We start from the raw sequence: 12,571 nt of genomic DNA on the forward strand, positions 1-12,571 counted from the left end.
GGGATTCAGATGAAGGGCTCTGACATTGATCAAATGATAATTGACAATTCTGTGGTAGTTATATGTCCTGACCAACAAACCAGTATCACACCAGATATCGCTAATAAAACGGTATTTATTATGATAGATACCGACAGCCGACCTGGCTATGTAAATTGCAGCTGAATGGACGAACGATCGCCTTCACACTTGTTAAATGCGATTGTACCTGTTGGAGATGTACACTTTATATCAAGTGAAATGTATGCACAGGCTTTTTCAGAGCATGTAAGTGATCAGTTTAGGCTTACCATGGACACTCATGGACCAGCTACTACTACGTCGGGCAAACTAGATAGTACAGGAGCAGATATGGATTTTGTGCATGCGTTCAAATATACTAGTTGGCCAAGCGAGGCCAATGAATGGTTGAGTAGACATCGATTGTATAACTGGCCGAATAAATGTTTGAGGGATCAGGTAGTACAAGGTGGTTGCCATCTTGTCCCTGTAGGAGATAAAACGTCAGCCGACACATTCCTACAATGGAGAATTTCGTTCGCGACTGCGGAACGCAAGCTCATTCATTCTCTCAGTCATGTCCAGTTCCTAGTGTATTGTCTTCTTAAGTACCTTTTAAAACAGATATCTGGGAAGTTGAAACAAATATATGGGGATACAGATATTCTCTCATCATATATTATCAAAACAAATATACTCAATGCGGTAGAAAACACACATTTATCTTTATGGGAAGAAAAGAATATATTTCTGTGTTTCATGCTGTGTTTAAATATTTTGGCCACGTGGGTGAAAGCAGGATATTGTCCTAATTACTTTATATACAAGAATAATATGTTCCTTGGGAAAGTTCATGGTAACAATCAACAAAACCTGCTTCGTTTACTTGTTGAACTCCGTGATATGACATGGGGTTGTCTATCAATAGGAACATTCTTCCAATCATCTATAGGAGAGTATATTCAGAGAGTGAAGAATGGAGCCTGGGAACTAGTACTGCCTACACCAGTAAGATCAGAAAGAGAAATTGATATCACAATATTCGTAAAGTCCTTTTTTTTGTCTGATGCAACTGATGTACTGCCCGCTTTGAAACTTCTGAGCAAATCAAAGTCGGACATGGATGAATTCATAGCTTACAACAATACAGTACAATTACTCTGTTTGAAAGGGAAGGAGGCATTTGAGAAACAAGCTCCTCTCGAAGGAAACAAACAGAGGTATAAATATCTTAAGAAATGTAAGAAGTTTATATCACCATTTGCCGTGGTTTGTACTAGTCCGGGTCTACTGACGTTGGCAACCTATCACTACCAGACTGGGAATTACATGAAAACACTGGAAATGTGTGGACACCTAATCTCTTCGTGGAAAGTTTTCGATGGAAATATTAGTGAGAAGGATGGAGATAGATATGAACATCTCTACTGTGGGCGTGGGTATAGTATTTTGTACAAATTTCAGCAAGCATGTGTATCATCCATAGATTTTAGAGAAACTTATCCAAATTTCTGTCCAGTTCATTTACAACAAGAGTTAACGAACGTCAGTAGTATCCAACTACTTATCCCACCACTCCCTTACGCCGTGTTCCTAACCTTTCTGTGTTACCATGAGCTTAACGATACAAGAAGGCGTGACACAGCACTGATTGAACTTCGGGCCGTGAAGTATGATAGGCACCAGGGAGGAAGTATATACTGGATTGTCCACAACCTCTTAGGGATCTGTTACGAAATGGTCGGTGACATACGCAGTGCTCTCAGGGAATACAAGGACTCTCTGGGCGGTACAAGAATTTTTCAACATAAAAATCCTGCTATGGAGAGGATAGAACGACTCGAATATTAACAATAACGGCAAAAAAATTTTTCAATGCTGTGTAAAGGATCAACATCAACAGGAATGATTTGGTAATTGTGTTAAATTAAACACGGTATTCTGTGCGTGTGAAATGTACATATTATATAAGATTGATATGTACACAATATTCCGTAACAGCACAGGCGTCTGCTTCTAGTTGGTATTGTAAGAATAGAGGGCTAATATTTTTTTCTATGTATACTAACTAGATGCCTGTGGTAGGAGCGAGTTATCCAAAACACAGGTACATGGGATAAGAAATTATATATTGTATATAATATACCCTCGTTTTACTATATAAAATTGTATTTGGGGTAAGAAATTATATATTGTATATATAATATATAGCCTCTTATCACTATATAAAATGGAGAAGCTCCATTCTATATAGTAATACGAGGCTATATACTATATATATATATAGTTTCTTACCTGTGATCAAAACATATTTTAATGAACTACGTTGACAAAGTTTCGACATCACGAATAGTATAAGGAAATAGATATTCCTGGACAGGATGATACGGGGCCGAAAGATGGTGGCCATCAGCAGGAAGTCAATACTTGTACATGAACAATTGAAAAACCTACATTTTAATTCCATGACGCGTTTAAATATTTTAGCCACATGGGTGAATGCGAAGCATCGCTCTTACTTCTTTATTAAAACTGAACAATATTTTCATTTGTGAAAGTTCATGGCGAAATCTACAAGAACTCCTTTGTTTACTTGTTGAACTCCAGGATATGGCATGGAATTGTTATTGATTGGAACAAGCTTCAAACTGTACTTCTGTAGAAAATGTCAACATTGTTAGAAATCCACTGTATCTTTTCCGCTCGGAAAAAGAATGTGAATTGAGAATATTCTCAGAGACTATTTCATTTTAATTTTAGCGACGATGTACTTCCAAAAGTGAATAATACCACAAAAGTGCAAGATAACTGACGCTGTCATCCCATCACTACCAAACTGGGAATTAGACATCAGAAATGTGTATACATGATCTCATCGTGGACACTTCCGCTGGTGGTGCTCCTAGTGTAACTAATCGAGACAGTTATGAAGTTTACTGTGGGGCGGGTATACTCTTCTAAACAAATATCACAGGCATGTATAGCAAGTATTGACAGTTCCGTCTATACCAGTTCCAACCAGAGCAAACAAAACCAACGGGAGGATTCATGTACTTGATATCCCTGTGCTCTCCTACGATGTGTTCCTCGCGTTCCTTTGACACCATGAACGTGTTTTTTTTTGTGTGTCTGTGATATTTGTCATCATGTAAGCGAGTTCCAAACCAAAAACTCACATCAACAACAGAACATGGTGGAGAATCCAAACCCGGTCAACTGACGACAGTATGTTGCTTTTTTATTGTGTATTCGCCGGTTTAACCGGCGAGTCAGTCTCGGCTCGTCGGCCAGACATAAGACATCATCACGCCATGTGATTTTCTGGCGGGAAGTTGAAAAGTGATAATGGACTTTCTCTGAAGAAGAATTATATTCTGATGAAGTTTCCTGTGTTTTGATATTGATACAACCAACATTTTCTTTTGAATATCTTTGATTCGTTGTTTCCGAAACATGTTGTATATGTTTCTGATTATTTTATGACTTTTGTCAAAACGATGACGTCATCATAAGTTGAAAAAAGCCGGCACTTCTTACATCTTACAGTTGTTTTCATTTCCAATGGAAAGAAGTTCCTTCATCGCCATGATATATCTTCGTACTTCGTATATATTATTATCCAGTATCCTGTCTCTGACATCGACACCCGTGTACATGTGTAACCATCACACATCAGCCAGTCGAACCACGTGGACGATGAACTAAACTTTACCAACTCAGGCGAGGGATAACGGAATGATCATTGTTTCATTTGTTTGACAGTTTAATTAAAAAATGTTCCAGTCTAACAACATGTTTAGAAATCCAGTTAATCAACTCCATACAGAACTTTGAATTTAGATATGAACTTATATCGGTACTAACAGTGTCTTTTCTGCAAAATTTACCATTTTATAAAGGGGACAGTCATCACGTGAACTTGAAGAAACTGAACAATATCACACGAGTGCAATGTATAACAAAAATATGTACCTTTTATCTAGCTCTTGATTTATCAATGTTGATTATTATGATTATTGCTCTTTTGCCATGTCTTGATTATATTGCACAACATCATTGTTTTCCAAATGCTAGGGAATGTTTTTTCTCAGATATATTATATCAGAAATATACTATTAATAAAGAGCGAAATCTCTGCTGATATTACTGTAGATAACATGTTATATTTGGTTTACATTTTCAAGGATGAGCAAAACATAACCAGCTTCATACAGTTGGGGTGTATACACCAAATGATACAGTTGATGAATGGCTAAGTGTAGTATCCTAATATTTACACTGTGTAATGTTTTTGAACATTTGAGATTTTATGCTAGTAATACTTTGTGATATTGATATATATGTATTAAATTGTATTATGTAGAATTATGGTACTGTAATGAGAAATTAACGCCATGCTGAGGTATTTTTCAGCACGTATATAAAGCTACGATAATGCTGGTAAGGATAGATTAAAGGCTGGCAGGTTGTATTGTGTATTGTATATAAGTTTTATTATGGCCAATTGCTCTATAACTTTAAATCACATGGTCTTATGACGCAACATGATGATACTGTAATATAACAAGTAGGTTGAGTATTGCCAGAACGAACTATAAATACGCTTTATGTCATTTGAATATGTATGCAAGTATTCTTGTTTTAAATATTGATGTTGATCTCTTTCATCTTTGCTATTTTGTCTGGATGGAGTATATGTGGTCCATTTTGAGCTCAATGGAAAATGTAAGTGTGAATGCTTGATATCAGGAATAGCATAATATGAGAAAGATTTTTTGTACTTGGTAGTATTATACAGTAAATTACATATTATAAAAGACAGTTTTCAGAAGAAAACACATATAAAGTACATCTATACAGAGTCCCGACACTTTATCACTAGCCCTCAACCTCTGGGCTGCGAGTTCGAAACCTACGTGGGGCAGTTGCCAGGTACTGACCGTAGGCCGGTGGTTTTTCTCAGGGTACTCCGGCTTTCCTCCACCTCCAAAACCTGGCGCATCCTTAAATGACCCTAGATGTTAATAGGACGTTAAACAAAAACAAACCAAACCTATGACAAGGATGTTTGAAATGTCAGTCAATTTGACCCTGCAGTCCCCCGGGAGATGGGGACCATATGATTCTTAATATTGTTTCACCTTTGGACAGGGAACATTTATGCAAAATTTCATTGAAGAGGGTTCAGGGGTTTCTGAGAAGTCGAAAATGTAATTGTTTATGGACAGACAAAAAAGGAGGTTAGAATATGTCTCAGGTGACCAAAAAGTTAATCCTGCCTCTATCTCGTATACTGCTACTATCCAACGAACGTCATACTTGGGTCATGTGTTCATCTAGGTGAAGTGGTATATCATGGATTTAAAGTAATCTGTGCATTATGACATATACTTTCACGTCCATTGGGGCACTGTGATTCAATTAATGATCATATTCTTTAGTCGTTTTAGTCTGGATAGCCAGGATCCCCAACATTGAAAATAAAGACCTCCGTCGCATAACGTCCAAACAGAATTGGTCTGTCATATGATATCAGTTTCACCTCCGTCATTATAACCTCCGAACAGAATTGGTCTGTCATAGGATATTAGTTTGACCTCCGTCACATAAAGTCAAAACATAATTGGTCTGTCATAGGATATTAGTTTGACCTCCGACACATAAAGTCAAAACAGAATGTGGTCTGTCATAGGATATATTAGTTTTACCTCCGTCATATAGTCTAACCTGCAAACAGAATTGGTCTGTTATATGATATTAGTTTGACCTCCGTCATCAAGTCAAAAACAGAATTTCATCTTTCATACGATATCAGTTTGACCTCGTCACATAAAGTCAAAAGAGAATTGGTCCGTCATAGGATATTAGTTTGATCTCCGTCGCATAAAGTCAAAAGAGAATTGATCTGTTATATATTTGTTTAAGGAGATTTTCTTTCCAATTTACGGTAAAACAATTGCAATCAGACAATATTAGTTTTGTTCATAATTTATTTATAAATCATGGTGTACAGGTTCTTTCACATAAAAATTAAATTACACACTATTTACAAAACGTCTATGTGTGTTCTGAATCTCATTCCTGTACGTAACCTGGAGGGTATTGTAAGACCACCTGTGAGCTACAGTTGGGGACAGGACAACACTTTCCAGCTGGAGCAGGATCCAGGGTACAAAGTCCGGCAGGCAGGTTCCATTTATAGCATCTAATAAAGGACAGAGCAGGAAATATTTTGTAAAAATAAACTGATATGACAAAAGTACATATGGTGTTTCTTGTTTAATTCATAAAACAAATTTTAAAGATGCTAGATTTCCGACGAGTGATTATGATCAATTAGAAACAAGAATAGACCGTTAAATGTATATACATAATGTATTTCAATACCAAATGTTACATACAGAACATTCCGCCTTAACCGCCTCCCAAATATTTGAGCTTCAAATTTAATTTAAAGTGAATAAGATATATAGCTTTAAGAAATCTTATATTTTAGCTACTCATTCTCTATGTTTTGTCTCACATGGGCTTCAAACGTAAATTGTTATTACCAAGAATGAAAGATAACATGATTATAAGTAATCGAGAGTGCTTGGTGTTGGATACATTTCTATACCATGGGTGCCAATTTATCCATTTTTATGAGCAGTTGTTGGCGATGTAGCAACTTTAGAAATAACAAACTATTCTCAACTTAATTTCTGGATATGCTAGGTAAATACAGGTATCTTCAAAATTTTCACATGTACTATGACTTGCAGGTGTATATATTAATTGGTCCAAAGATATATTCTCACCTGTCTGTACACCTGTATGTTCCTGTTGTAGCATCTTGACAGGTACACTTGTAGTCACAGCCGTCATTCCATTGTTCACCCTTGTCCGTGCATTTGTCCCTTGTAGTAACAGAAACCTGCCAAACATTATATTCACATGTTAAGTAAAACTCAAGTACACATAAAACTACAAAGATACAATTAAAATATCAAAAAAATCATGTAATACCCTTAAAACTCAAAAATAAAATGTGGCTTATTTTATTTAACAGTACGCGAATACAGGCTTATTGATAGAAGAGCTTATCTTTCGGGCTGGCTTGTTTTTGAGTTGTTTGTGTAGATATAATAGTTCACTACAGCATTCCTCTATCATAATTTTAATCAATTCTTCTAAAGAAATTTGTCTTTACAAAGGAAAATATTGAACCAGATCCAGACTTTCCCACTTGCATAATACTATGTTCAGGATAATGAAGTTATACTATGGCTGCTTTTACATAATCACTCGAAACGGTTGAAACTTTTAAACAATGGAAAGGTGAATGAAGGGCTTTTTTACAGAGATTAATTAAGCAAAGCCATCCTTTCTACCAGAAAAAAATGGTGAGAATCATTTAATGTGTATATGGTACACCCGCTTCTCTTTCTGCTGACACCCAAGACAAAGTTAGACAATTTGATAGAGTACGTACCTGAACCCTGACCAGAGCCTGGAAGAGTGTAGTTACCACAGTCGGGTAGGGCACAACATTCTCCTGGCTTCTTCACCAAAGTACAGCCTTGTGGTAAGTTAGTGAAAGTTGCACACCTACATATACAAGGTACAGACATGATAGCTCCGATATAAATAAACTTTAATATCCTGCATGATCTTAACGTATCAACATTCTAAATGAATGACATACCTATTATTTATATATAAAATTACCCAACACAGGTAATTACATGTACCTGCCACACTCTATGTGGCTGGAATCAGCAAGAACACTCTGCTTGTAGTCTATAGGCTGATTTACATCCTAACAGAGCTGTCATACTAAATATGTGCAAATACTATTCTATACATACAAAAAGTATGGTAAACAAACTTTGGTTTTTAATTCAAATACTGCTTAGCTTATTAAATTTTCACAACAAATACTGTCACTTTTCAAAAATATGTAAACATCTACTGTAACAGCGATTGGATTTCAGATGCCATTGTTGCACAGATTTGTATACAATTTAATCATATGATTATTTCCATTTTTGTAAATGTACCAAATTTTATCCTTAGATTACATCCCATGATCATGAAGATAATAGACAGGTAACTGTACTTCAAATATTAAATTCTACCATGGTAAATTCTATTTTTAAATCTATACTTTGGTCAAATTAAATTTCTTTTCAATATTTTGATAATGAATCACTCTGCTATCTATGTGGCCTGATTGTTCTTAGCGTTCAGTATTTCAGGAGTGGACGACTGGTCTGCCCTTTTTTAGTATGATAAGACCAGGTGGGGTTGTCCTGCTTGAGTGTCTTCGGCAGTATGCTTCAGGGAGGTAGCACTATGAACTTGGCATCGGTTTAGCGTTATCACAAGGAGGCAAACATGAACATACTGTAGCCTACCAAACGGACAAACATTCACAAAACTCATGAATCTCACATACAGGGGAGGCCGTCCTTAGATGATATAAGTTATTAACAGGACGTGAAACAATACTAAACCAAATCAAACCCATTCCTACCCTTAATTGTTGGGCCTGATGGGATTCCTACAGAATAAAGACAGTACTGTAAAACATACATGTTTTAGAGAGTTTCGTGCTTGAAACATTCTGCTATATCATATTTATATATATATATTACTAAAACGAGTTTTTGTACATAGCTTTCTTTGCCAAGCAATGCAGCAGCTACAATTCACCATTGATGATCTGTTTTAATTCAGTGGTATATAACATTTGAGTACGATAATTCAGTGGTATACTAAAATTTGAGTACGCTAATTAAGTGGGACATTATAATTTGAGTACCCTAATTCAGTGGTAGATTGAAACTTGAGTACGCTAATTTAGTGGTACATTAACATTTGAGTATGCTTATTCAGTGGTACACTAAAATTTGAGTACGCTAATTCTGTGGTACACTAAAATTGATCATGCTAAAATAAATATGTTAACAGTAAGTAAAATAGCAAGCAACTTAATATTTCTATACTATACAGTAAACAGATTATTCCTGATACACCATAACCACCACATGGATATTTCATACAATGACTGGAGTACTTACAAATTGACACAGTTGTATCGTCCAGTAGTCTCGTCGACACAAGTACAGTTGTATTCACATCCATCCGTCCAGTGATCTCCTTGACTGTAGATTTTCCCTTTGTAGATACAGGCCCTGCCTGTGTATAAAGTAAGTCCAAAATGTTCTTTACATGTTTGATCAATTGAATGAATATGGAAACTAGCAGATCAAAATTAGCCCAGCAGATCAAATTGACAAACATTTTATAGCACAATTTAAATTCCAGTCAACATAATAGCCTTTATTATTATTTTCTATGTTATTCTAGTAATTACCAAAAACGACAAGTTAATTTTCTGATTGTAGTCTGTGTATCTATTGTCTACCTGATTATCACACTTGTGATTTCTGTTTTGTCTACAGTCTCCCTATCTTTTACTGACCTCAAAACTAAAATCTCAATAGAATTAGAAGTTTGTTTTTCTCTGTTATTTGAGAATTCTATTTTTTTATGCTGGGCAGGGATATCCACAAAAATACCAGAGTGAGATTTTCTTATCTTACCCTAGGGTCGAGACAAGCTATGCATGCTCTCCGCACATTCTCAATAAATAATCAAATCTATCACATTGATTTGGGTGCATGCTCTGGCATTCTCCCTAAAATCTGTAATGAGACTTCCCTACTACATGTTCTGATTCGGAAATTTTTACGACTACCAAATACCTAACAGTGAAATTTCGAGTGTCAAATGCATGATCAGGAGGAGTTCAACTTTTACTTACTCATCTGAGTGAAGCCAGTTTGCTGTGTTGACTGCAGAGATGCACCTGTGAAGAACAGTTAATTAACAGGTTATAAATACATGCACATGTATTTTCATTAAAAAAAAATTGTGGAAATTCATTAGAGAAAACAATCTGAAAATGTTAAATCCAAACAATGATAAACTAACTTATATAAACCAAAGGTGCAGCTTGGAGTACAATTCTGAGGTTTCTGCATTGCATATATATTTAACACTGATTAATAAATATATTACATCTTAATGCCATTAAAGCTATAATTATAGTCATCACTATTGTCAATCTAAATTTAGCATTATCACCTGTACACAGATACTCACCACAGTTACCGTGGGCGGTGATAGCAAAGACGTCTCCAGAGGCAGTAGCTGTCAACATGAAACATTTTCTTTTTTTTAAATTGTTTTCCTTTCTGATTATCCTATACTAAATTATAATTGATAATTATATCAAATAGTTTTAACCTTTTCAGTGTTGGGTAAGATTCTTGAATCTTGAACCCTCGTAAGTCTTGGTGCAAGAATCACAAAACAAATTGTTCAATAATTCTAATAGGAAACTAGTTTGAATTTATTAAATGAAATAAATAAATATATACCATTAAAAAGAAATCACTTTTTGATATGACATTGAACAATTAGATCATTAAGTATGATCTAGTTATGACAATTGTTTCATTATCCAATGGTCTAGTAGTCTATCCTGTTACCTTGTCCCCAGTGTAAGGCAGTCTGTCCTGGGGAGTACAGGAAAGCAGGCTTGTTACCAGCACTTGCTTCAAAGGAGCAGCCACTCTGGGTTGCAACCATCATCCAACCGTACGTGTCACAATTGCCGGTGGAATGACTGTTCATTGTGAATTCACGTCCACTTGTCACATCTCTGTTCAAACAAGTTATTAAATATTAATATGAAACATGACAATGTAAAACATGAATGAAGGAAAACAAAACTAGATTCTTAGTTTAGCAATTTCCATAAAAACCTTGAGAACATAGTAATAGAAATCATCCACCAAAGTATTCTGTTACTGAACATTTGCTACGTGTATACCAAACAGTAAAAGGGCCTTTGTTGATGCGTCTTTAAAGAGTGTGACAGCCAATCAGAACATAGAAAATGATTGCATCCTCTTAAACCAATGAAAATCTCCCACCTGTTAAGCTGGCCAATACATTTTGGGAGTTAGATTTGATTTGATAAACTACCGAAGGCACACAACACACAAGGGTACTCACCCCATAAGACTGAAGAGTTCTTTAGGAGCATTTCTAATGTCCGTGTAAGAGGAGTCAATTATCCTATCAGCAGTGAACCAGCTGTTCTTATCGGCACCAACCGCATTGAACGTGATGTAGGCCTTTTCTTGGCCACCATTGTAGATTGATACCTTCACCTATGTTTATAGCAAAAATAGATTACTGTCTCTGTCAACAAAGAGTTCATTGAAAAAACAGAATACATTCTAAATGTAGCATGTACTATATTATATTACAGATATGTTCCTGCCTTCAATCTCACTGTCATACCCGTATCCAGAAATGGTTTTTTTGTGGAATTTTACACCAAAAATATGATCAGTGGTCACTCGGTTCCTTAGGTTGATACACATATTAAATTAAGTGGTCAGTTTGAAGGTTCCCTGACAGTATCATCGCTGGACTACAGTGGTCAGTATGAAAGTCACTCTGTTCCTTAGGTTAATACACATAGTATAGTAAGTGGTCAGTTTGAAGGTCCCCCTGCCAGTATCATAGCCAGACTACAGTGGTCAGTTTAAGTTCACTCTGTTCCTTAGGTTGACAACAGTGATCAGTTTAAAGGTCACAGTGACTCTGACATGCCAATTAAACATTGACTGTGTAGTCAGCGAGAAGAAACCTAGCAATATAGACAGAGTGATGGGGGCGTTAAACTAGTAACTAACTTACTAGCTAATTAAATCACTCTGACTGTACCTTAGGAAGACATAATTGGTCAGTTTAGGATTACTCAGACAGTACAAAAGCCAGAATTCAGAGGTCAGTTTGATGAAGCTATGTTATTTACCTGATCTATACAGAGGTCATTCCAGTGGTCACTGAGGCTGGGCTTGTAGTGTCCTGGGAACTGGTTGGTCATATCAATTTCAAATAGTGTGAAAAGTGTGTAAGTAATAATATAGATTTAGTACAAATGGCCTCTAATAAAGTGATAGCAACCAACCAATACCTAAAAGGCTTATTGCTGTTTACATCAAAATTAAAATTCTTCTGGTACATTAATGGAAATTAAAATTCACTCATTCACTTTGAACAGGAGAATATAACTACCTCCTTGTCATAGACCCAAATGACGAGTGTCCTATTGTAATTGTTGTCCTTCCGTCCTTCAATCTAGCGTAGCATTTTTTTTCTGGATATTATCTCCGGACTTCTCCTTACACTGTGATATGAGGTTGTATAATAGGGTTTTTAAAAGAGTGGCTGTGTGAAGTTAGCACACCATACGACATACTACCTTCAACATTCAAAATATTCCTATCGTGTGTTTTCACTGGCCAACGAGGGACCTTTTGAATGTTCAGCGGCTAGACATACGATATACAACATTCAAAGTTTGAATGTTCAACGGCTGAACATACGACATACGACCTTTAATATCATAAAATTCCTATCCTGTGTTTTTTACTGGCCAACGAGGAAACGTTTGAATGTTCAGCTGCTCGACATACAACATATGACATTCAGATTTGAATGTTCA

At 35.9% G+C, this 12,571-nt stretch overlaps 2 protein-coding genes across 2 annotated transcripts; one reads left to right on the forward strand and one right to left on the reverse strand.

The window, feature by feature from the left end:
* The first annotated feature begins 240 nt into the window (after nt 1-240).
* On the forward strand, nt 241-4,937 carry LOC117338464. Its single transcript, XM_033899818.1, has one exon. It carries the CDS (start codon nt 241-243, stop codon nt 1,849-1,851), a length of 1,611 nt encoding a protein of 536 aa, XP_033755709.1. The 3' UTR covers nt 1,852-4,937.
* Nucleotides 4,938-5,972: 1,035 nt separating this feature from the next.
* Nucleotides 5,973-11,950, reverse strand: LOC117338120. Its single transcript, XM_033899327.1, has 9 exons — nt 11,879-11,950; nt 11,068-11,225; nt 10,539-10,711; nt 10,150-10,197; nt 9,809-9,853; nt 9,063-9,180; nt 7,472-7,587; nt 6,798-6,913; nt 5,973-6,205 (listed from the first exon to the last, which is right to left on the reverse strand). Exons 1-8 carry the CDS (start codon nt 11,948-11,950, stop codon nt 6,873-6,875), a joined length of 771 nt encoding a protein of 256 aa, XP_033755218.1. The 3' UTR covers nt 5,973-6,205; nt 6,798-6,872.
* Between the last annotated feature and the right edge of the window lie 621 nt (nt 11,951-12,571).

Source organism: Pecten maximus, chromosome 11 (assembly GCF_902652985.1).
Source record: "Pecten maximus chromosome 11, xPecMax1.1, whole genome shotgun sequence".
Lineage (NCBI taxonomy): Eukaryota > Metazoa > Mollusca > Bivalvia > Pectinida > Pectinidae > Pecten > Pecten maximus.